This window comes from Centruroides sculpturatus, unplaced genomic scaffold, assembly GCF_000671375.1.
Source record: "Centruroides sculpturatus isolate CEXI.00-Female unplaced genomic scaffold, Cexi_2.0 scaffold227, whole genome shotgun sequence".
In the NCBI taxonomy this organism is placed as follows: Eukaryota; Metazoa; Arthropoda; class Arachnida; order Scorpiones; family Buthidae; genus Centruroides; species Centruroides sculpturatus.
In genome coordinates, this window is record NW_019384481.1 from 354,622 (window position 1) to 382,457 (window position 27,836).

The window sequence follows — 27,836 nt, forward strand, 5'->3', positions numbered from 1 at the left end:
ATATTTTCTTCATTTTAACTGAGCATGTACACAATTTAGGTCATTACACAGATGTTACATTAGTTTGACAGGAGTTTTAGGTCGTAATTATGCAAGGATTACATAAAATATGTCACAAATCTGAAATATTTTGTAAGCTAAGACACGAGGCAATCATTATAAAATTTATTTCATATTTCAAATATGATGATAAAAATTTGATTTAATGATCTAACATAAATGAAAATTTGCTTTGTTAATTTTAAGTTTTATGTAAACTTGTATAATTTTTAAATTACATTTTAGCAAGAAAAAATAGATTTAGGCCTATATTAAATTACGGTTTAATTCATCTTATAAAAGTATTTATTTTAAATTATATAAATTACTAGAAAATAATTAAACCTGATATAAATAAAAATATATAAATTTGGTAATGATAATAAATAACTAGAAATATTTATGGTTAAGCTTATTAATTTTTAAAGTAGCCTACTTTAAAACATATTATAAAATTATTTACAAAGTTTTCTATACATTTTTAGCATTAAAAATTAATTATTGTAAAAAGACTCTACCTTATTCCATTGAGGAAAGAAACTCGTGGATGCAATATGTTCCATGTAAGTAGCGAATCCTTCGCTTAACCAGATATGACTCCACCATTTTGGCGTAACCAAATTTCCGAACCACTAATTAAATTTAGTGTTAAATAAATTATAAATTATTTAACAAAATATTTAAAAATTTAATACGATGTTAATTTTCTACATTATAAATAACTAAATTTCTAAAAAAAATTTCTCTCTTAAGTAAAATATATTGATGTATACAATGTATGTTTGAGTGTAGAATACATGTGATATTTTATTATCGTATTAATTAATTAATTAATCAATATTCAATAAAAATTTTATAAATTTTAATCCTAAAACTTTCATTTTTTCAATTAAATGATATAGGTTAAAGATTAAGAAATGTCAGATTATTGAAATTAAAAAATTAACCTAATTCCTAATTTAAGAGATAATAGGTTAAGATATGCTAAGATTTACGTGTTATGTTATTCTCTGCTCCGAATATAACCACGCAAATATAAAAGAACAGAAAATTCTAATCAGGTTGGGAACACGAGAGATTCTTTTTAATTATGTTGATATCCTTTTACGTTTCCTTTTAGGAAACGTAAAAGGATATCAGTCTTCATCTTACTTACTTTGTGTTTCATAAATTAAGGAGGATGAAGGCTAATTGATATTTGAGGAAAGATAGGTCACAACATTAATAAATACAAACGAATGACTTATTAAATATTTTTTGACGGCAAGATAATTTTATTTTGGAGTCAAAAATAAAGAAATTTTTAAATAATTAATGTTACAGTCCTTACTAATTAATAGTTATATATATAGCTAGTAATATTTTAAATTATTACTAGCTTAATAATATTCCCGTATCTTCAAATTTTTTAAATGTCGCATAAACTAAATTATGCATTAGAGGTTTTAAGGTTAAAATATTAAAAATATTCTTAATAAACATTAAGTTAATTTATGTATTAAGATGAAGAATGACTTAATGGAAGTGAGAAAAATTAATAAACACATTTTACTATAATATATTATATAATATTGTTCTTATTTATATAATAAATATTTGAATATATTCATTATAAATTATATAAAATGCTTAATAATTAATTATTACATTTATAATTATTTGGATATTGAATAATAATTGGAATTAAATTTTGCTTAACTTAGCGTTTTATAACAATAAATTACTTCTAAACATTCAAATAAAAAACATTTGTTAGATATGGTTTACGAACGTCACAAATGAACATTTGTTTTATATAGTTTCATGCATATCATCTAAAGAAATAGAACCATTTGTATATTAAAACTGTCTTGAGTGCATTTGTCGTATAATAATATAAAATTAGCAACAGCTTGTGGTAAGTTGGTAAAAATATAACTTCTTGTTTATTCTACGATATCCTTCATTCTCTTCAAAACATAGCTTATTAAAGTATTTTGTAACACGTATTGCTAAATGTATAAGTACAATCTAGTTAATAAAAGTTCTGAAAAGATAAGTTGTATCGGTTTGACCCCGCCTTTTTTATTACTTTGTTGATTTTATTCCTTGAAATAATAAATTAATTCTTGCAATAAAAGAATTCTAAAATTCTTGAAACAAAATTTAATAGATGTTATACATTGGTAATCTTTAGATTTTGGCAATAGAAAATATACAACAGATTCAAGTTCTAAATTAATGAGGAAGCATTTTTTAAGCAGCCAAACACGTGATAGACATTTTCTATAAAGGTCTTTCACGTGTTTCACATTACAGAAGAAAACTTTATTTATGAATAAAACATTAGATTTTGAAACACGTTTTTCACTATTTCTGCATGAAAAATCTCTGTTTAGGGGTCACATGAGAGGTTGCTACTGAAAAAAGTAGCATCAGCCAACTTCACTTGATAGTAAACAAGCGGATAAAATAAATCTGTTGGGATATAATGAATGTTTCATTTACATGAAATATTTATTTTAAGGTTATTATAAAATCTTTATTTTTTATTTTACATTTCTATGTCAAGATTAATTAGAATATTTTATTATTGTAGTCCATATAATTTTATTGCATTTTAAAATACTTATAAAGAAGTGATAAAATGGAAAAACTGTTAGTCATAAAAGTTTTAATCCCAGGTGGAAGTAATAATCTTGCGAAATATTAAGTTCACGTGCTTAAAAAAAAACATATTTAATGGTTCATATAGTAAATTTATGTGTTTACAAGCAAATAAATTTTTGGAATTTTCCATAATCTTTTTATTAAATGCAAATACAATTGAGAATAATGCTTTATTTTAATTATCTTTAATCCTCTAATGTCGTTTATTTGTAACCTAGATTTTATACTTTTGTTTTTGTCATAATACATACGAAAAATAATTATTCTAAAATTTATTTAACACACTGACGTTTCAATTAAACTATTACAGTTGAACCTGTCTATCTCGAATCCCACAGGAACGAGAAAAAATTCGAGATAAACAGGTTTCGAGGTATACAGGTTCCTACACAGTAAACGGTAATAGGTTTGATTGGAGGTGCGGTATTTTATTAATACAGTAGCAAGTACAGTACATACCTGTATTAGGTATTAATAGAAGATGTTTGACATATCTTAACAGAAATAGTTTGGTAATAGTTTATGATGTCTAATTTTATTCAACCAATAAGACACAAGCCAAACTCGTAGCCAATCAGAGAAAATCAGAGTTAATTGCAACTTATACTGTATTACAAGAGACATTTCTCAAGTACAATTTATGCTATAAAAGTAGAGTTACTGGGCTTTGAGATTGTAATTGACACTTCAGTCCGTATATTGAGATACAGAGGTTTTGAGAAATAATTGAGATAAACATGGAAAATATATTGAATTTATACTGAAAATGCAGGGGGAAAAATAAATATCAAGATAAACATGTTTGAGGTAGACAGGTTTAACTGTGTACCGTATTACAGGTAACCCCCGTATAACACGGCACTTCTATAGCACGGATTCACTCTGACACGGTTCGAGAATTGGGTAAAACCCTCGTACGACATGAAATGTAATAAATTTTTACTTACTTAAGTAATAATAGTTCACGAAAATAATAATTTTCGTGAACTATTAGTACTTAAGTATGTAAATTTTCTCTTCTCGCCTTCTGTCGATACACGTGGTCCTTCTCGAAACTTGTTTCAATGTTGCCAGATCGCGACGCTTCTGCTTCTGATGTTGCCGAATGTTTTTCCCTTATTCCATACTTGCTTTATTCTTCATAAGTGCTTAGCACCATATAAGGAAATTTATAAAGACCTTTTAACTAGAAGCAAGCAATCTAAAATTACATACATTTTGCAAAAGGTAAAGCATGGATCTGAAGATAATGCAGAAAAATGCTCAGAGGATAAGGATAACTTGCCAAAAAGAAAACGCTCTCGGTTAATTAATAGTGTTTTTAGTGATGACGAAGAAAACATTGTTTAATTTATATTAATATGTATCACTTAAAAAAATTTTAATGAAGATATTTATCTTAATTATGAAAATATACTAGCATGTTTTTTAATTTTTGGAACCTAACCCTCCTTTTCGTATTAGTTCTTTGTTTCGTATAACACGGATTCGCATAACACGGCAATTTTTTGGAACGTAACTACCGTGTTATACGGGGGTTACCTGTATTTATCTAAAAAAAATTAAAATATAATTTAATTTCAAATGTTTTTATCTTAAGACGATTTGTCTACGTAACTTACAGCTCCATTAAATAAAGATGTGATATATTATTGTGAAAATACCTGATGAGCTATTTCATGAGAAATTGTTGTCGCAATTATTTCCTTCTTCTGTCTAATTTTAGTAGTTTCGTTATAAAGCAATTGAGACTCTGGATAAAAGACTAAACCCCAATTTTCCATAGCAATGACGTTCTTCGATTTAATAGTAGCCATATCTGTAAAGCAAATGTATTAATTAATCTGTAATGCAATTCAAAATTTCAAACATAACTTTTTCTTATTTATACATTACTGGATTAGAATTATATACGGTGGCCTAAAAGTCGATAAACCATTTTAAAGTTCAACTTACTGTCCTATTATAATACTTTATTTACACACGGTTAACTGACTTTTGATCCACCTGTATTTATTTTAAAAGTTTTGAAAGAAAATAGATATTTTAAAAATATTTCATATTATGATTATGAAGAAAGGTTAATTAAAATGAATTTTTTTATGATTACATCTTTCTTGATCATCATCACATTTAATTTTCTGTTTCTTTTATATATTTTCAGATTTTTCCACTAAATTTTTTATTCAGTCGCAAAATATGTCAGTTTTAATTTATTGACGTAGTTTTATCTCAAATATTTCAGCAATTTTATTATGTTATTTTTTAGTATTTTTCCTTTAAACATTCCTCTAAATATACCACTTCCTTGCAAATTTAAAAAGAAAAACCATAAGTGCATTTAGCATTCTAATGATAAATATCAAGATAATTGAGGATAAAATAATTATTTATATAATTTACTGCTTGGTTTAGTTAACGACAAAGGAAAATGGAAGTAGGGGTAAATTATTCTGTGTATTATTCACTTTTGGAAGCTCAATGTTTCGTGTTTTTCATGTTAACTGTAGAAACAAAACATCTATTTATCGATTATAAATGAATTATAATTCCTGTTTTCATTTAGTATCAATGTTATCCCATAACGGGATAATCTATTTAGTTTTCTACTCAATTTTATTTTTATTTTTTTAAAAATGCCTTTTCGCAAAATAAAAAACATTTTTACTTTGCGATAAAATTTAATCATCTAGAAACTTTTTCTTAAATAGCTAATTTAATTAAATATATTATCTTTTGAATTAAGTTGATGTCTGTTTTTTCCAGAATTTTGTAATTTTCCGAAAGTGAATGTCATTAAAACCTAACTTACTTCAATAACAATGCATCATTAATGATCATTTAGTTAAATCATCAGTGATGGTTATGGTTCATTAATGATCCTTAATAACTTTGTCGAATAACTAACGATCATTTACTATAAAAAAATTAATTCAAAACGAAAAATATCTTTCATTTTTTTTAATTTTTTACTAAAAATGTTTTCGTAATAAATACTGAATATAAATTTTGAAAATGAATAAAATTTTGCACCATCTTGAAACAAAATAAATTGCTTGCATAAGGAAGCCGAAATTCATTTAATAAAAAAATGTCGTCGGCATTATTTTAGCCATCATCATCAAAGAAATAAAGTTGAATAGTTTGCAAAAAACTTAAAATATGGCACAGTACAATAATTATTAAAATGTTGACATTACAACAAGCAATGTGAGATAAAACGTTTTAAATTTAAAAAAAATATTGCAAAAATAAAACATATATAAATTATATATATTTTTTGAATATTTCTATTCATTTTATTTTATTTTACTAATAAAATAATAGTAATTATGCATTGTGAGAATTCGGCAATTATTTTGTTATAGGAAATAAAAATAAACCATCTAAAATCTACATATAGGCCTTTTTGATGTTATACATATCTTTATAATATTTAAATGATTGTTTAACGTATAAATGTATATTGTAAAATGGATAAGTAATCTCTTAATTTCCTACTCTTGACAATAACTATATTTTTTTGATAATAAATAATAATTTTTTAAACATATAGGCCTAGTAAAAATTTCTTAATTGCGAATAATTAATTATTACGCATTATTCATTAAGTAATGGTTGTAATTTAATACGCATGGTCGGTAATTTGTTACAGTTGATGATTCTTAATGAAATTTAAGCATTCTCTTTAAATATTTTTTCTAAGAAAATCTATTTTATGTGACAAAAATAATAATAAAATTTAATAATGACAATTTTCTGATTTTATATTACATGTTAGCTGGTGACTCTTGTACAGTTAATAAATATTTTAAGAAATAAAAGGAAGAAAATAAAAGGAAAGGAAAAATATGACAGAATATTTATATAAATGATTTTTGTATAATAGATATTTCAGTCATAGCTTACAGAAAATTGAAAATATCAAAATGTATTTTTCTATAATTTCATCTATAAAAATTGTTCCGTCTAAAAGATTCCAATTTGGAATACAGTATTTTAGATGAACGAATTAATTAAAAAGAACATTATAGTGGATATAAAATAAGATCGGTAAGTGATAATGAACAATAAATTACATTCGTGGCATTCTAATTATACGAAGATAAATAATTACCCAATTTAGGTGCTGCGTAAGGCACGTCGAAAAGATTTTCAAAAAAATTCATAATTTTCGGTGATAAACTCAAAGAAAAATTAGCCAAAGATATTTTTTCCGGACGACTCCAAATTGATATCTATAAATATAAAACATTAATTCTATTTAATTTTTATTATTATGTTTATATTTAGATAATAATTTTCTTAACCCTCCTTTTCGTATTAGTTCTTTGTTTCGTATAACACGGATTCGCATAACACGGCAATTTTTTGGAACGTAACTACCGTGTTATACGGGGGTTACCTGTATANGCCATACTTTCCTCGGTTATATATAACAGCCAGGAAAGTAACATATTTTATTATTTTTGTCTCTACTTTATTGTAAAGATTAGAATATATCGATATACATTCAGCGAGACAGTAATCATTGTACTATATCTATTCTACATGTCATTTTACACTCAAGGTTAAAAGAAATAATAATAATAATAATAATTGAAAAACTTACACTCAGTTCAAGCAGCTTTTGTACGTTTGTCAAAAACGTACAAAATTTTAGTCAAATCAACGTCAAGTTGATTAGATTAAAATTTTTATTTTACTATTTTTGACAATTTTTATTTTAAACTTTAATCATATTATTATTCTATTCCTGTAGGTATCACTCATTCTATCTACCGGTACATTCAGGGTGCAATATTTAGTTACATTGCATTAGCTTATGTTTAGTTAGCACATTAAAGTTAACCTAACTGTCGATTTTTTAAAATTTATCTCACATTATTTAAGCTCACAGAAAAACAATATCGTTTAATTGGGCAATTTGTAAATCGGGTCATCATTACCTTTAACTATTTTAAATATTTACAATTAACATATTTTATATAAGATAAATATAAATATGAACACAGTTGATTATATTAAAAGTTCCCGATCAATAATTTATCTTTTATATATTATATTACTCCAGACTCACTGAATGTATACAAACCCAATCTCTATTTTTGAAACAAGAAAGTCCAATATCTCTCTAAATTTGTAGAAATAATATCACTTTATATACAAATGTTAACATTTAATATAAAATAATATAAAATAATAATTATTTATGAATTATTTATAAGATGAATTTTTGTGCAAATATTGACACCAATGCTATGCTTAGGAATTGAGGTCAAGATCGAGCATGAAATTTATAACAACTGGTCATAGACCTTGTCTTGATTAAAATTTGAAGTTATAGTTTATCGTGTCATCACTCCTTTTATGTATCACTCCATTTACCATTAATATAATTACAAGCAAAACACCCGAGATATAATTTTCCTCTATACTTTAATTAGCATGCTCCAAACCTAAATTCTTCATTCTATATAAATATTCATTCATTTAATTATAAATAATTAATTCCTAGTGATAAAAAGTTTAATAATATATTCATAAGTTATTTTTAAATCAGGCAGCATCATAATAAATAGTAACTTATGTTATTTTACATACATTTATTCTTAATTTATATCTGACGAATGCTTCAAAGCCCAAGTTACTGACAGTTTTATATATTTATATTTACCTTGTTATTAGATTTACTTGTAAAATTTCCTATGGCGAAGGCAACTATGTAAGTCGACATCTTCATGGATGTTTGGTATACGTCAATATCCCATTCGTCTTTCCTTTCATCGATAATTTATATATAAAAAATTCGTTAGAAAATATTCCAATATGCTTAATTAAGATGTGTTAAACGTTTTAATTTTACAAAGCAATACCTTCAAATTTAAGTAAAAAAAAATTGAAAATTTGATTTATTATTATTATTACTATTACAAATTGTTTAATTATTATCTAAGCGAAGAATTGTCTTATTTTAAAAATCTGCTTAAATTATCATCACAATAAATTAGCTCCTTACGTTCATAAAATATCAATATTTATTCTGAAATTAAAATTATGTCAATAGTTGATAAATCATTACGTTCCTAATCTAATTCATTTAAACATGACAATTTTGGGTCAAGCTTTTTGTTGAACTTTATCGTAAGAAATCATTTATTATTTAATTATATTTAAACGGAATTATTTTTGCAGCTATTTTGCATATACCTACAGCGATATTGTGTTCATTTTAGGCATGTTGGATAGAGAAGTCATGTTTTTCCATCTGACCAGGCGAATGTCGAATTTGGCTTTCATGGCTGGTTCGTCGAAGCATGGGAAAGCTTTCCTTGCATAAATTGGTTCTAATTGTGTTGCTGCTAGACTAATAATAAATATTAACAAAGTATAAAACTATTAAGAATTCATTGAAATTAAAAATATATTATGTAATCAAGTATATAAAACTATATATAGCCTACACAATGTTATAAATCGTTTTAATTTAAAAAATCATTTATTAATTCAGTTTTGCATTAGCTTATAATATTTAGTTAAGGGTTTGATCAAACAATTTATTATAAGTTGAAAATATATCACCAATTCTGACAAGTTATTAAATTTACTAGTTATAGTTCTGAACTTGTTTTTTATATTTAAATATAAAACGAGTTAATCGAGGTCAAACTGTATTAATTTAATAATATAAATTAATTTTATTTTAATATAAAATACGTTTTAAAAAATATATATATAATTATCAGACTTTATATAAAAAGATTAAAATATAGTACTTACTACTTTTCTTTATTCTGACTATCTTTATAACTGGAGTAATAGAATCCTAAGCCATCTTCCAACAGTTTTCCAGTAAAGTTAAGTGACAAATAATAATTGATTTTAGCATTTAGATGCTGCTCGAGTTTAATGAGTACGAGATGAATTTCAGGATAGTGTTTAATGTAAGAAATTTTCACATCTTCTTTATTCTCTGATTGGAGATTGAGCCCTTCTTCGTCTATAGTCAAATTCAGAGAATGAATAAATATCTGATCGGTTCTCTCGACACACTCCAACGTAATTCGTTCCTTTCCTTCAAATTTAAAGTTCTTGGGAGTTAGATACGTTTTGATTTCTAATATATAATGTCGAGGGAAGATCGTGGAAGGTAAGCGAAAATTCGGTAATTTTAGTCTATTGGAGGAAGCCGTTCGGTCTTCATTTTCACGAAATTTCTGGTACATAACTACTCCTACCGTAATTGCCACAATGGTTAATAAGAAGATTAAAATAACCACCAAAAGTAAAAGTTTGTGCTGGAAAATAATCCTTTTGTAAATGGCCTTGTAAGATTCTTTTTCTTCATTTTTGACATGTCCATTTCCGTTCGCTACGTTACCATTCTTCATTCTGTCAGTAATTTGTAACTATAACACTTCGAACATTAATAAGATGAACTCACAACATCCTGTTAACTACTCAAGGATTTCTGTTACGCAATTATTATCCAATTAGCATCGACCGAGACTCGTACTTAACCCAGTTGATTTTACTTAAATGGAAGATTACTTCCGGTGGTTTTCCCTACTGAAAATTTTTATATCGATTAAGTAAAATTATACTTAAACAACGTTATTTTAAATTAAAAATTGGTATTATTTTTAAAATATATAATTATTGGCGTATTTATCTATATTAATAAATTCGATATTCACAGTACTCATTTTTATAAGTTATTAAACTTATGCTGAATTTATATAAGGTAGGAAAACCCAAATTACGGCATGGAGATGACTACACTGGAAATGATTATCGTCTAGAGTCTAGGTGATAGCTTAGTCATTTTGGGGGAAAAACAGTTAGGATTGGTCAAAATAATAGTCCAAACTTGGTGAGCCGTAACGGGCTTCCATATATATAGTTAAGGTACAAAAAATTGTATTAAATGCTAAATTAATTTAATATATCCTTCTTAAAATAGAATAATTATAGAAAAAACATTATGGTAAGAAGAAGTAAAATTAGATTAAAATCTGCGCATATGTGATACAAAATGTGATTTAATGGTATCAATATTCAGAACATTTTTTGAAGAAAATGACAAATTTCTAAGTTAAATTAATATTTTTTAATGTGTAAACATGAAATCATTATGGTTCTTTTTGTGTATTTCTGTTGAAGCGTTTGTCACGAAGCAGCAATTTAATCTATTTTATGTAATTACAAAATAAGGCCGCCTATTATAAATATATTCCGAGAAATGATTTACATGGCAAAAGTGCAATACTGTAAAACAGAAAAAAATAACATTTATCATTACTATTACACAATTCCAGTTATGAGAATGCGGTTTCCAAATTAGAGAACACGTGATTTTTTAATTCAAGGTTGAAAATAATGACGTCAGCGATTCTAACAATAGTACACGAGTTATCAAGACCTAGCTTAATTAGTGATGTAAAGAACAACTAATACGTCAGCGGACGTTTTATTTTTATTAACGAAAGCCAAGTGAACGTCAGTGTAACGTTTACTTTCAATAATTATTTATATTGTTTGGTTATTAGAGTTACGCCATTAGTAAAGTTGGATATACAAGACTAATATAGTTTAACTTATATATTATTTGAAATATAAAAACAATTTTTAATATAATGGAGGATGATGAATTATTAATTTGTATACAAAAATACATTGCGATAAGAATTCTTTCAACATTAATATTTGCCTGAAATACTGTATAGCAGGGGTGGCCAACATGAGGCCCGCGGGCCGCATGCGGCCCGCCGGGAGTCGTGTTGCGGCCCGCGGAGCTAGGTCAAATGAACATAAATGTTAACTTTATTGTACATATCACCAAATGAACATTAGAAGAGTTAAGAAGGTTTGGAAGAGTTCTATGAAACGTATTTGGACAAGGATAAATATCTTGCGTTTTACAACATGCTCTGTCAATGGTTTCGCTATTTGGAAACACTTATGCGTGTGAACAACTTTTTAGTCGTATGAAGTACATCAAATCACAAGTGAGAACACGAATTACTGATGTTCATTTGGAAAACTGCGTGTAGCGACTACATCAGTCCAGATCAATTTTGATGCACTTACTTGTTAGTTCTGTAAAACAAAGTCAGATGTCTCACTTTTAAATATTTTTAAATTGTCTAATAAATATGTTTCTCGGTTATATTTTATTTTCTTCAAAAAAATAAATATACCTATTTTTTGTGTTTTTTTACATTAAACCAGGCAAGTGTTTGACCACGATCTCACCTACTGGAAAGCAACGATGCGGTTGAAGCTGTAGCACGCTTGCTTGTTTACTTTAATTTAAAAAAAAATTAGGTGCGTGGCCCGGCAGGAAATATTATTTCTGAAATTTGGCCCGCCTGCTAAAAAGGTTGGCCACCCCTGATTTAAATTATTCTATTTATAAATAGGCCTATATAGGACTATATATATTAAAGTATTTACAGAGAATACAGTAAGTAATTTTACAAATTCAACTTCACATTCATAATCTTCGGATAAATGCATAAAATAGAATAAATTTATTCTGTATTATCCTTTAAGTGAATTTAATATATTATTTTTAATACTTTTGAAAAGTTTTAAATTATTTTTAGAAAAATTTAATTATCTGAAAATCACTTTTACAAAATTAAAGCTAGAATTTAAACTTTAAAAGATAAATAAATGTACAAAAACCTTTTATCCTGGACGTAAATTTTTCCTTTAAGTAACAGAACTTAAACATCATTTTAAAATATGCTAGAAATATTCTTAACCAAACATATCAAATTTAAATATCTGAAATGTCTTTAACTGTTTTATAAAAATAATTACATTTTATAGTTGCATAGTATTATTATAGACTAGCAAATGAGCCAGGCGTTGCTCGGGCAAACGATTTGGATGATTTGATAAATATTGTACGTTTGCAAATTAAGTTATTACTATCAAAAACAAAAAGTCGCGTCTAAAATAGCACAGTAGAAGCCGTTCTTCAGGTTAAGCCATAATTCTCTCCCTCTCCCCGTGGGGGGAATTTCGAAAAATCCCTTCTTAGTGTGCATTTTCATGACGTACCCTGTTTACCAAATTTTACCTCTTTAGGTTCAGCGGTTTGCTCTGGGCGATGATGAATCAGTCAGGACATGCAATTTTATATATTATCTGTAAATAGAATGTAACACCGAATATACTGAGTAAATAGAATGTAATACCAAATCTTGGAATAAGATTACATTCGAATTTGTAAACATCATGGAAGAAGTTTGGAATTTAAAAAAATATTATTACGATATTATTTAGAATATAAAAAATATTATTATAAAATATATTACAGTAGACCCCCCTATAACGCTTAGATACGTTCCACGTTATTCGAATTTTACGTTGTAGGAATCATTAAATACATGAGCCAATCGCAGCCCGACAGGTGTGAAGTTTACGGACTAAGGCTGTTTGAAAGGTTTTCTTCTATAAAATTAACCGATTCTAGACTAATTCCACTCAACATTTCCAAAACACGTATAATTTTTTGGGAATAATCCGTATAAACTATGCTATAAACAAAAAATTGTAGGATTACTTACCGAGTGTGCACCGTTCGACTACGCCGTTGCTCAAGCTTGTTTTCGTCGCGGAACAGCGCACGAAACGGCGGCCGCGATTTCTGATAACGAATTTTTCGCAGAAAAATAACTTGACCTTTGGAGACATCATTAATATAAATAATTTTTATGGCCGTTGAATAAGAAATGTTTCTTTCACAAGAAATGTATAAAATTAGTGCTGTATTAGACTTACGGTACCTAATTTACATACTGTACAGACGATAATAAACTCAACTTACTAGCCTAAACTCTCCGTAGCGTGGCGCTAGACGGCAGAAATTATATATATATAATTATAATAAAGTTACAATAAATTAAGTTAATATATAATTATCTATACAGTACCTAATTTATATATAATTAATATATAATTATATGTACAGTACCTAATTTATATATAATACTGTACAGACGATAGCAAACTCAATTTAGCCGCCTAAACTCTCCATAGCGTGGCGCAGGGCGGAGGAAAGTAGTTCGGCTGCTCATTCACTATCGGTCCAGATTCTATCAATCTTGTCGCGACACGAGTCGGCGACGACGTTTTAGGAGTTCCTTTATACGAATATTGCTACAGTTTTTTCGCTACGTTATAGGAATTTCCGTTATAGGAACCCACGTTATAGGGGAGTCGACTGTATTTATAAATTTATTAAAAACATCTTGTTATTTATTTCGAAATATGTCTGAAACTTCTGCATTAATTTTATAAAAACTTTTGAAAAAAACTCAAAAATTTATAAATTTAAAAATTATTGTTTTTATTTTTTATTTTTTAGTAACTTAAAAGATGATGATGATGTTTATTTTTAAGCTCATATAAGTTATTATATGTATATTACACACACGGTATAAATAATAAAGAGTTAAACATAGCGGAACAAATTACATTAGTTATAATACCATAATCTTGCCGTTATTTTGCTTATAACCATGTCGAAAATGTAATCGTAACGGAAATTTAATTACACGCAAACTGACTTTTTTATTATTTTAAAATGCTAAAAACTTTCATATAATAATTATTACTCGTAAGTTCATATATTTTCACGTATTACTTTCGTATTTATATACTGTAAAAATATACATTTATAAATATTAATTAATAAACTTAAATAATAATGAAAGCATAGAAATTAGGCTTATTCAAAATATTAAAAATTTTTTAAAAAAATACGTCTTTAAATATAACTTTATGGCTTAAATTTAACGCTTAATGATATTTTTTTTGTTAAAGTTTATTCTAATGACAATTTTAAAAAGTAAACTAGAAAATTATACCTTTAATAGCAATACAAGAAAAAAATTTTATTTTAATTTTTTTATATCAATACCTTGTGAATATTATATTATGATTATAATATTATAATTCAATATTTAATATTAAATTTTATAATTACGCATGTTATAGTCTACTCTTAAGTTTACATAGATAAGTCCATGAATATCCTCCGTGCGCCATAACTAAAACTGTTAAGACCTATATTTTTACCTAGAGGACCTGTTTAGGACTTAATTTAATTGTTTAATATGTATAATAAAAGTCTATTTGATGCTAATAGATAAATTATAGTTTTATAAACAAAATCAATAATTTAATACATGTAATTATAATAATATACTTGCTAACAGGATTGTAATGAATACTTTAATATATCCGTCCTTTAAACGTCATCTTAGCTATCGTGTTATTACGATTTACGAAAAGAGTAACAGAAACCGAACGTATGTAACAAGTAGAAATACTTGAATTTTATATAATGCCTTTCTGTATGATAAGTACTGTACAAGTAGAAACAAACTCATGTACAGTAGAATTGCGTGTCATTGTATGACAACAATATAGAATCGAAAGGCATTTGTAAAGCGAAGTGAATAATAGAAACGAATATTCACTTAAAGTTTAATGACACAAAATCGAAGATAATGTGAAACAGAGCGAAACGTCTCTAATGTAATAAAAATGAAGTGAAATTGTCGATGCGATACAAAATAAAAAATTATTATAAGTTAGATATCGCCTATGACTTTAGAAAACAAATTACGTCAATATTGTATATAGAAATGTTTTGTTATTGTTAATTGATAATCATTAATATGAAATGTTGAAAATAATATCACTTCATTAAAATTTTAAGATTGTCTATTTTTATGTTAATTATATTTAATTGTGAATGTATTTAGAGACTTGATGATAAGTATAATAATTAAAAAAAATACAATTATCGTAATTTAAATAAAATAATTTTATAAATATGTAATAATGTAAGTTGAGACTTTCCGGATCGCTATTATGAGATTATTCAACAAAATTAAATAATGAGTATAACGATCCTTTTTTGCTATTTGATATAAGAGAAATATTTAATATTTAATATAGAGTCATATGGGCATATAGGCTATAATTTAAATGTTTTTTCATGCGATCGGAACTTGACAGAAAGAAAACCTGTTATTTATTTACGATATTTATTAATTAAATATTTTCTACGTTTATCTGTCGCATCTTATCCGTTATTTTATTATTATTATTATTATTTTATTTTATTTTTTCCTGTATATTTTAATACGTGTTGTCAGAAAACATTAATAATGGCAAACCAGTGGATGGAGATATGTAAATATTTATGCCCTAAAGGTACTTTTTAACTAGGCGTGGACATAGATTCATTGGGCAATGAATCTATATGCAAATATGAATCTGTATATGGGGCAAATAAAGACAAATTAAGTTCAAAGTGATTTGATTGTTAAGATTTCAAATTATGTAAACAACATTAAGTTGGTTCGTCACCTTGTTATAGGCTTATTAACGAGAGCAAATATAAAATTCAAATAATACGCGTAAAATACAGATAAATATCACTTTTTAAAGGAAACAGCTATAGAAAGTATCCATACCGACGAAGTGATTTTAAATCTGTTAGTTAATATTCTGCATAAAGATAAATCGGAATAAACAGAAGTTATTGAGGAATAAAAATTGGAAGTTTTCATTTGAGAAAGAAATCAAAACAAAAGATAAATTAAACAAAGCGTAAAGACAGCTTAGGTCAAGTATATTTTATGCTTTCGAATTGTTACTATTCTGATGTTATTTATATAATGTTGTAAATACCTCTTTATGTTTAATAGTAAAATTATTTAAATAAATGCAAATAATCTTAAGTTGAATGATGGAATTTTTACTTTATGAAAAAGAATAGATACGGGTATATAAAAATAAGTGACTTCTCGAGAAGCAGGTTAAGAACAGTAAGTTTAGAGGCAGAATAACTTCCCTATCTCCAGAAAAGACAAGTCACGACGAATGGAAAGCCTTAAAAAGAGTTTTGCAGGAAAGTAACCAACAGAAAATATGTGACAGAAATTAATTTTCCAAACTTAAGTCGTGCATATGATACTTTGATTCACATAAAATGATTATAAAACTACAAACAATTCTTTACATATATACGATAATTATATATTTCTGTAATACGAGTATTTATATGATAAAATTAGTTCTATATATAAATTATCAGCATTATTTGAGACTTACATTAAACTTATTATGATATTGTTTAGTTTCAGAAAATAGTTCAAAAACATTGATTTAGCATTTTATAAGCTTAAAATATTCTGCATTTTTTAAAATAGAGTTATATTACCAAAAGCTTACAAATTACGAAATAATTAGTGTTAGTAATTAAAAGATGATATTGAGAATTTGATGTCATAGAACTTTTTTACTGTAAAATTCAAATTTACCAATAACTTACTGTAAAACGAAAATATGTTTTAATTTGACACTACCTAAGTCTAACTTTTATATTAAATTCTGATATTTTAAACGCTAAAAAATAATGATGTTATATAAATTTGTAAATATTTTAAAAATTCAAAATTTTCAAAAATACTTTAACAAATAATATATACAAAATTATTACTTCTAAAAATATAAAGAAATTAGAAAAAATTCGAAAATATTATTAGTAATTTCTGTACTGCTAAACAATATAAATAATGATCATTGATATTTTTAGAACAGGAAATTCAATAAATATTATAATTTCCGCAATTTATATAATATACTGTATATTTGTGATCGTTAGTTTTTCTCATTATGATAGCAACAACCTACCAGCAACCTGAGTAAAGTAAAAAGGCAAAATCCTCTTCACATAATTCAAAGCCAATTTTTGATTATGAATGTACTGTACAATACAATATACTCTCGTCTATATCTCAGTCGACCTTATTTGTTATTAAACTTTCTTAAAAAACATGCTAACAATACATATAAATCAACATAAAGTTCATATTTAAAGAAAAAGTAGCATAAACGTGCTAAGAAAATAAAATAGTTTAGAGCAAACTTGGCGTAACGATAAACTAACCGAATTATTCGAATTATTTTTAATATTATTATCATATGTAAACTATTTTATGGTCGATTTACTTTAATTTTGCATGAAATGGCGATGAACCGCGAATAGGTTCACGATTTCGTTAAAGATTCCATAAATTTCAATTCTCTAGATCTTGTGCTTCGAAATATTCATTACAAACAAGTAAACGGCCAGGAAAAAAAGTGTGTAATCTATTTTCATAAATTTTAAAATGATTACATTACAATAAAAATATTAAATGCAATACTTTAAAAAATAGAGAATAATATTCTCAAATATATTAACTTCTGTTTCCAGTTTTATGATCTTTATTAAAGTATTTATGGGTTTATCAACTGTTATAGACTGTATTATATTTATTTTATTGTGACTTTAAATCTTATAATACCTTTGTTACTTTCAAGTTCAATAACCCATAATGCTAGATGATTGTCGAATCGATTTGACATCCTTTTCGATAACAATTAACTACTTTCGTTTCATGTACGTTTAATGAAAGTAGTTTTGTTATTCACAATGAATGTCCTACTTTGCACAGAACATAACATATAGGCCTATATGTAGTGTTAATACGGATATATATACTGTATAACATAAATACGAGGATATTTATTTATTCGCTATTTAAACAAGTTGACTTGATATGCTAGTTTTTAAGGCGTTATACGTTAATTTTAAGTATTGGAATTTTTATTAAATTTATTTTAAAAAATGTATAGTTTTTTAGAATTATCCTAGATTAATTACACAAATATTAAAGAATTTAAATATGTAGGCTAAAATGATCAATATTATTAAATTAAATTTTATTCGGTATAATTAACAAAACTAATTAAAATTTTAAATATCTTTATTCCATTAAATTAAATTGATGTAATTTTATTTCAATAATATTTAGTTGTTATTTTATGATTCTATAATTACATGTCTTAATGTTTACAAAATAAATTTAATTTGTAAGTTATATATACTTTTCTTTGCAAAATATGTATAACTGTTTGTAATTGTATAGTTAGAAAATAAGCATAGTTAGTCTTCTGGTAATAAATAGCAGATAAAAAAATTAATTTGTATTTGAAATAATTACAATCTTCTAATATTAATTTAAATTCTAAGTAATAAAGTGCAAACTCGAAAGGTCTTTAAAATAAATATAATTTAATTTATCCTATATAATATTTAAGATTAACTTCTTTGAATCATCGAGTAAATGTATAGACTGTAAGGTGAAACTTCTAAGAAAAATCTGAAATTTCTACAAGTGAGATCACAAAAAAATTCCTCAAGGTCGCATTTACAAAATATTTCTTCTATATTTTTAGAAATATAAAGAATTACAAATTATAAATTAATTATTACTTATTGTATATACTGTATGATATTTATGAATATGAAAACAAAGTATGTTAATAATTCGAAAAACTACGTTTATATCCTACCTTTGATATCCTGAAAGTAAGAAATTTCTTGAATAATTTATCACAGTATTGAACTGAATAACTTTGAAAGCAAATTTATAGGTCTGTGGGTCTATAACTCCAGCGTAACATCGCCGTCTTAGTCTGTGTGAATGAACACTCTGACCCACTTTTAAACTACTTAAAGCTAACACGAACTGACATTAACTATTCTACCGATATTATTCCAGCTTAGTATATTCTAAGTTAAAAAAAAAAATTCTGTTTGTAAAATTTTCAAGTAAATAACTCAAAAATGATAAATCACTATATTCTATTAAAAATCAATGTAAAATTTTATTAATTTTAGCAGAAAAATCTTACCGTGCTTTGAACGTTAGAATCTGAAACACGTGTGAGAAGAATAAGGAAAGTAAGGGTCTAGGTTTTTTGTAGGTGGAAACAGGTTTTACTTTATGTTCGGGTAGAGTCCATTTGCAATATGAAAGAGTGTTAAGCAATCAAAAGCTTCTTTCATTTATGTAATTGTGATGCAATCCGCCATCTTTCATACGAATTCGTATGAATTCGACTAGTATAATTATATTACTATATAATATAATTAGAAGAGCTATTTACGGATGAATTATATAATTGTGCTATTAATATTAACAAAAAGGTTAATTTAAATTAAGTTAATAATCGAATTAGTTAATTAAAATTTTAAATATTTGTCTGTATTAATTAATATAACTAGATACGAATAATTATGATTTGCATTTTTTTTTATTTGAAATATTACACATTCTTGTAATAGCACCTGTTTCTAAATATGGATATTAGTCAATCAAGACTTAAATATAAATTTTCAATCTTATGATCTAATCAGGAATTATTTATATTTATATGATTAGCAAACACGCACGTGTGTGTGAGCGTGTTGTAAATACCTTTCATACAAAAAAATATTTTTATATATTGTTTACTGTTCAAGTTTCATAAATTTATATAATGTTTTATATTATCTTAGAGACTGTGACAAAACAATTACATCAATGAAATTATCTATTGAGGAAGTTTCTTTTCGCTTCACTGATTTTAGAATATGTTTCTTTAGTAGACTCGTAAATTATATATATATATATATTTTAATCAGAAAAATATCAGAAAAAAAAAAAACATTTTCAGCTGTCAGAAGTTAAATTTTATTTAATTCGATTGTAAACATCTGTGATAAATTATTCATCAGCAATTAAATTTGTAGAAATTAAATTTGTTGTATTTAACGTAGACATGAATATGGTTAAATGATTTTTTCATCACTAATGACAATATTTTGGTGTTTAATAAAAAAAATTTTTATCATTTTTATAATATTCAATAAATTTATAATTATATAATTTTTCTCAATTGCAGAAGAGAAAATTCTATTGAAAAATGATCTGGTCGAAGATATAAAGCTATCGAATGCAAACATGCAATTTTAGACTTCACGTCTTTAGGAGGGTTCATTTGTGTAAAAATGTTTTATTTAACAAATAAAACAAATACTGTATTTGTACTGTACATGTTTTCTGTGCAAATAAAATTTATTTATAAAATAAAATAAATTTTATTTTACGAAAATACTTCCTACGAGACATTTTACTTTTCCGGCTGTTATAACAGAGGGCTGTTATGGCGATCCGCCAAAAAAATGACCCCCCCAGATTTGTGCAGTTTTGAACTTAGGACACCTTGAAACGTCGAGAAATGCAAAAAAAATTGGGATAATTTCTGCATTATGGATATTAGTGTGTGTGTGGCACGGTTTTGTTCACCCTGTTTGAAGCTTAACTTCTGAGCTTTTTGTCGAAAATTTCTAAAATTTTGCAGGAAGGTTTATTAGGGGATTGATCTTATTAAATTTTGGTGGTTAAAGATCGTGTGGATATAATGGGTAATCGTGTGTATCTCCAGTATGGTCGGACTTAATGACATTTTTACTCGTTATTAGCATTTACAATTCTTTTATAAAACTCATCTCTAGACACAAAATTAAGATTTTTGCCATTTTATAATAGTTAAAAATATAAAAGTTTTTAAAATAAAATATGATAACAGATGGCCCCACCAAAATTTTAAATGTTACCGGGAAAGTTGAGCAACTCGTTGCTGATTTATTTCTGATGTTATCACTGTCATCATTATTAATTAAAATCGAAATGAAATTCATTTTTCTTGCTTCAAACACAGTACTATTTCATTTCTAAACTTAAATAGCCTATATAACTTTAACTATAATTTTATAATTGTTTTTTAAGATTTTCAAAACTGCTCATTGACGTGATACAAACTACGAGTAGGAGACATAAAGAATGAAAAAAAAATTTCTGAAAGTATCCAATTGATAATATTGTATACTTTCAGAATCGTTAAAAATATTAAAAATTGGGAATTAAAGTATAAGAGAAGTAGCATTTAACATCCATACATATAGAAAAACCTCCGAATTTTTTTGCATTTCTCGACGTTTCAAGTTCTCCTGAGCCCAGAAATCTAAAAATCTTGGAGGGGGTCAGTTTTTGACCGATCAGTATACTTTTCCTCTATTATATCTAACAGAGTCGAGAAAATAAAAAGTGGAAAGGACCATAAGCCTAAAAGCAACATTTCGAGAATTATTCTCCTCAAAGTTGTAATGCCATCATTTTTTATTATAGACAAGTATTACTGTTGATCTCTTTTCATCAGGGGCGCCCGTACATTGGGGAACTTGGGACACCCGACCCTTCTTTGTCGCCTGCTTTTCCTTTTCTTAATCCCCAAGGGAGCTCTAAAGTTTCGTTTTATTTTTAAATTAGTTACTCACGTTTATCATAGAAAACATTTTTACTGATGACAAAATAAAAATAAAAATACAGTATTTGTTATTAACGAAAATTTGTTCTAGCGGGTGTTGCTTGTTCGGTGGAGTACGGAGGTACAGTAATATCGCGGTTTTCGTTGACTTTGATTATCGTCGGTTTCAGTTTTCGTCGATATTTTTCGCGAAAAATTTGTCTCGGTTTTCGTCGATTGCCTTGGATTTCGTCGGCGTGCCCAAGTAACCTCGTTGCTAATTTTGCGAAAACAAAGGGCGACCCACACGTTTTCCGGCTCAGTGTGGCGTTATTTCTCGTGTGATCATTACCCCGCGACGGCCCACCAGTGGCCAAGAGGTTCGCGCCTTGCCAGGAGGGCTGACCACGTGAAGTTTACCGGGTTTTCTCCACGTCTGTAGCGCCAGTTACCCTTAAACGACCTCCCGGAAGGCATTATTCCCCGCGATACGACCATCATAAACGCATACTACTATTACATGACAATTACGTCACACTTTACCTCGGAGCGATATGGACTAGAAGCTCATATCCAACTAGCTCCTACAAGACGAGACATTACCCTGCGCATCTAGCCAAACAATTCCAACACTTTCCTTTAGATTAATCTTTTATATTAATTTCTTATTGCTTTTAGTATTAAACACTATATTTATTCTCTATATAACGTGTTTTTGGTATGTATTTTGGAGTGTCTAGAACGAATTCATTTCGTTTACATTGATTCATATGGAAATAATTGTCTCGGTTTTCGTCGGTTTCGGATTTCGCCGATTGTTTTCGGACGGATTATCGACGAAAACCGAGGTATCACTGTACCACCGAATTTATTATGTAAAGGATTATAAGCAATAATAACATTAAATACAAACGATAGCATCTGATACTAACAATAGAAACAAACTACACGCCCGAAATTTCCACAGTTCAAAATAGACGTTTATATAATCAATTTAATAAAATAAAGTATTTTACAAAAACACTCGTATAATTGTATTTTGAACAAAAATTACTAAAATGTTTGTATTTAAATTTTTTTAAATTTTAGTTTTCAATATTCCAGATTACAAAATACTGTATCTCGTAATGTTATGAAATATGCAATGGCGTACCCAGGATCTGAACTAGAGGGGGGCAACTCATATTAGTTTCGAGGTTATGGGGAGGGAGAGTGAGATTTCAGGACAGATGGCTCTAGTCTAATCACAATATTCATTATTCAAACTAATACCAAATTGATACGTCTGTGTTTTATGTCTGTGTGTCAATTACTATACTAATCTTTCTTCTAGGGGTTGGGCAGCTGACCTTCCCTGCCCCTCGCTGGGTACGCCCTTGGAAATATGTATACTGTATAAACATTACGAATTAAGAACGTTACTAGTATTAGTAGCTCATAATGAATATTTATATATATATAGCTCTATATGTATAGTCTATATATGTATTTATGTATATGTAGGCCTATATGTATGTATTGAGCCACCAATAGCCACATAAATAATTAAATAATTAACCTAATCTCTATTGATAATTAAGAATTATTTGATTTTAAAAACTTCGAATAAAGCTAAAAGAATGTTTTAAATTTTTATACACACATATATCATATATTTTTTCATCGCTACTTTTTTGATGTGGCCCGTGAAATTTTGTTGTGAATCGTATTTTGCTTACGTAAAAAGTTGTAGAGTAATTCGATACATGAAAAGCTTATTTACTTTTTATACAGACCGAGGAAGACAATGGATAAATTGCTGGATGGATTCTGAGGTGAAAACAGTTCAACTATGGCCCAATTCTTTGAATAATGATGTATAATTAAATAATTTTATGTATTTAAGATCTTAAAAACTTTAATTTTGTTTTATTAATTAATTAATAATAAAGAATTAATTATATAAATATACTTAACAGAACGTGAATAAATAATCAATTGATGTTTGAACTGTATTTTCAATGATTTCTTTTACAATTTGCTGCAATTAATCTTCTAAACGAATGTTTGCATTTCAAAAGATAATGATAATTTTATTATTTCAAACAAGATGATGCAATAAATAACTATTATTATTAACTTAATTAAAGATAATTGCTGTAGCAATAAATAAATTATTTAATTATATTATAAATAATATAGCTTTTTACATCAAATCCGATTGTGATTATTGGAATGAGAATGTAAACAAATATATTTAAACTATTTACTTGTTTACATTCATTTTAATATTTAAGAGATATATATTATACGTGGCATATTAAAAATATGGAAATTTTTATAGAGAAATAAAATATTTTATATCCTATTTTATATATAAAATATTACTGATAATTAAATGCCATTGAAATTTTTTTAATGTAATTTCCTTCCTGAAACGTCATTCAAAAGAATGTTAACGATAATAAATAAATATGAATAATAGAGAAATAAAGTCGGTTATAATGCTGAATTTCACGACTTATCTGTTGGAAAAGTAAGGATATTTAGCCCCCACATTAGAAATATTTAATAAAATGCGAACGAAGGTGAAATATTTTCAGTTTTATTGCGTTTAGTTATTAAGTAATTATATCTGACCTAATTAACATTAATCATCTAAGAGCAAATAAAATAATTTATTTAATTGTTTTTTTTCTTTCATTCTTTTAAGTGCTTGCTTGCCTATTCCTGTGTATTCAGCACTTCTACTTGTAAAGTCAAACATTTGATTTTACGAATATTTAACGATTTCAAATTATTTATAAGATATTGTTAGATAATTTCACCGTCTGATTTAAGCATAAGAAACCTTTCTGGAAATTTGATTCTGTCTAGAAGATTGTAAGTCTAGGATACGATGTCGAAAGTACTTAAAATACTTTAAACTAAATTAAATTAAACTGTCACCGTTTCTAACTTTTAAATTTTTTTAAGTAACCAAACCATTTTCTTTAAATTAGAGTTCTTTCTCATAATTAATGAAACTTTATTTTTACAGTAAGGTAAAAATAGAAAAATGATCAGATTTGAGAATGATTCCTTACGAATATTGTGGCCGGAAGATGGAAATAATACAAAGCCTATTTCTACTACTAATTGATGCAGCCGTATACATGATCAAGGCTGCACACAACTTGCGTATGTTTTAACCTAAGCTGAACCACGTCACGAGTTTGTCCCACAGGGTCCACCCAGTTGCGGAAAATACACGATGTTCGTTTTCTAGTCGCGTGGATAGTTACCTCCAAATAATTTTCTTTGAGAGTTCCCTCGTAGGTTCCTTCCTTTCTTGGATAGATAGTTTCGGCGAAGATAGTATTTGAAAATAATCCATGTATCTACATTAATAAACCTATTGCACCATCAACAGTTTTAACGATATGCAGGTACAACTTTGTGAGCTAAGGCTATGGGTGGGACGGAAGGAGAACCAACGAGCAACGATCGCACTCTTGAACGAACTCGAACACCCCGACCTTCCTTCACCTTCTCCTTTTATACCATTCTATTTTCCCACGTTTCTGGTTATACCCAAATTTTGTAAAATCGGATAGAAAGTGAGACTATTATCCAATCCCAGATTTTTCTTGTGGAATTTCGTTAAGTGAGTCGAACATCCAAGATTCGCTATCTCGAGTCCCTGGTCAGACCAACAGAAAAGCCAAGGAAAAATTAAAATCTGTGCTTGAAAAAACCCTGGATTTGGTGCTTTATTTAAGATAGATTCTTTTTATCAAGAAAATAATCGCAGTTCCTTTTCCGCTAAAGATTGACTCAGAAAACGTCGATAACTTCAAGTACGTATAGTATCTTCAACATGTAATGTCGAGAGACTGCCCAATACTGCAAAAGTATAAAAGAATGTTGGTGAGACAGACGATCTACGAGTAACTGATTATTCTGCTTTTACGGATTTCAACCGATAATGTCTAATACAACCACAACTTTCCTACAAATCAATACCCAAAAACGTCGAGCCGCCTCGTCTCTAGTAATTAAAACGGCCAATGATATGAATGCGGACATTATTATGATCCAGGAGCCCTATACAGTAGAAGACAAAATTGTTAGGTTCGGCTCTTGGCGTGTTCTTAATAAAGGGGAGGCGGAAAAGAGACCCAAATGTGGGATTATCATAAGGAACTTCAACATTAAAGCAGCTCTTGTTCCGGAGCTTAGCTCCAACAGAATTACAACAGTGGCCCTTCACCACGGCCCTGTGGACTTTATACTGAGTGTGTATTTCTCCCCATTTGACGAGGATGAGGGTTGCATAAAAGAACTAAGCGAAGTAATGAGAAAACTAGAGGGCAAAACTTACTTTATCTCTGGAGACTGCAACGCTAAATCCCCGCTGTGGTTCCATGAGGAAGAGGACCATAGAGGAAAACTCCTTGAGGACCTAATAAATGAATTCGACTGTTATTCAATGAACACTTCAGACATCCCCACCTTCTTTAACGGAAGGGCCAGGGGTTGGACGGACGTCTGCATTTCCCCCAACAGCATAAGCAGCTACTTCCAGCAGTGTGAGACCGTCCTCACTGACTCGGCCAGTGACCATAGGTACATTGTGATTAAGGCCAGAGGCCGAGGACGTACGACGGATACCACCACACCACATTACAGAAGAAAAACGAACTGGGAACTATTCAAGAACATCTACTCAGTCAGCTGGAAGAACTACATCTTTGAACAAATGCAAGACACCCAAAGCATAAACAACTAGGTAAAACACATAACGGATTCACTGACCCTGGCAGCAAAGCTATCATCAAAAATAAACGCAAGTAACCCCAATAAGACCCATTGGTGGACAAGCTCATTAGAAAACCAAAAAAGAAAAGTTAGAAAAGCCCGCAAAAAATGGACTAGGAACCAGAATCCCAACTTGACAGAGACACTGAGGAAAGAATATAATGAGGAATTAAAGAGCTACAAGCAAAATATAAACAAAACTAGGAGCGCATCCTGGCGCAAATACTGTTGGGATCACTTGAAAGACCCTTGGGGACAACCCTACAAAGTGGCCTTCAAGAAAAATGCGAGGGCTACAATCCCGAATATCACCAACAGTAACACCACTAACAATACAGTAACTATGACATAGAAGAAAACATCAAAAATCTTTTGGACTACCACTTCCCAGAGGACAATACAGAAGAAGACAACGACTATCACCAACAGATCCGGCATAATAATACTACAAACTATACCAGCTACCAGGATAAATGGTTTACCTTTAACGAAGTGGCCAAGGCCATCAAATCTCTGGCCAATAGGAAAGCCCCTGGGATAGATGATATCACAGCCGAAATGCTGAAGCACGCATTTGAAGAAATTCCCATCTCTTTTGTAATATTATACAACAGCTGCCTACAGATAGGCTACTTCCCGACCCAATGGAAAGGGGCAAACGTCATCTTCATCCCAAAAAAGAATCAACCGAATTCTGAGCAAGACTACCGCCCTATTAGTCTTCTTCCGGTATTGGGCAAAGTCCTTGACGGCCTTATGATAAACCGGATCAATTGGCATCTGGTAAGCCACAAACTTCAGAATAAAAATCAATATGGGTTTCGACCTGGTAGTTCAACGACCATGGCAATTCAGAAAGCCACCCGTTTCATTGAGGAAGCCTGGGACAAAGACCAGCATGCCTTGCTGGTAAGCATAGATTTTATAAAGGCTTTCGACCACCTATGGTGGCCGTCTATCACGAATAGCCTGAAGGACCTATGGATGTCCGAAGAATATATACGACCTACTAAATAGTTATCTGAAGGACAGAACGGCTGGCTTCTTCTTGGGAGGAATGAACATCATTAAACAAGTGAACAGAGGATGCCCCCAAGGCTCCCGTAGCGGCCCCGGGCTTTGGAATCTGACTTATGATAACCTCCTGGACACGATTCAAA

At 28.2% G+C, this 27,836-nt stretch overlaps 2 protein-coding genes across 4 annotated transcripts in view; both read right to left on the minus strand.

Annotated features, from left to right (window-relative positions):
- The window catches only part of LOC111621435 (aminopeptidase N-like), a 38,704-nt gene extending 19,124 nt beyond the window's left edge, over nt 1–19,580 (minus strand). The window contains exons 1-8 of the mRNA XM_023363579.1: nt 19,462–19,580; nt 19,120–19,339; nt 9,469–10,257; nt 8,903–9,055; nt 8,366–8,468; nt 6,806–6,926; nt 4,353–4,507; nt 558–671 (exon numbers count right to left, since the gene is read on the minus strand). Coding sequence (XP_023219347.1) covers nt 558–671; nt 4,353–4,507; nt 6,806–6,926; nt 8,366–8,468; nt 8,903–9,055; nt 9,469–10,079 — 1,257 coding nt within the window. The 5' untranslated portion in view covers nt 10,080–10,257; nt 19,120–19,339; nt 19,462–19,580. The remainder of the gene's footprint in view (nt 1–557; nt 672–4,352; nt 4,508–6,805; nt 6,927–8,365; nt 8,469–8,902; nt 9,056–9,468; nt 10,258–19,119; nt 19,340–19,461) is intronic.
- A 6,420-nt stretch (nt 19,581–26,000) lies between these two features.
- The window catches only part of LOC111621443 (multiple C2 and transmembrane domain-containing protein-like), an 83,044-nt gene continuing 81,208 nt past the window's right edge, over nt 26,001–27,836 (minus strand). The window contains exon 11 of one of the 3 annotated variants that reach the window (XM_023363593.1): nt 26,001–26,320. In XM_023363593.1, the coding sequence (XP_023219361.1) occupies nt 26,236–26,320 (85 nt within the window). In that variant the 3' untranslated portion in view covers nt 26,001–26,235. The remainder of the gene's footprint in view (nt 26,321–27,836) is intronic. The other 2 variants (XM_023363591.1, XM_023363592.1) reach the window with 2 other exon arrangements.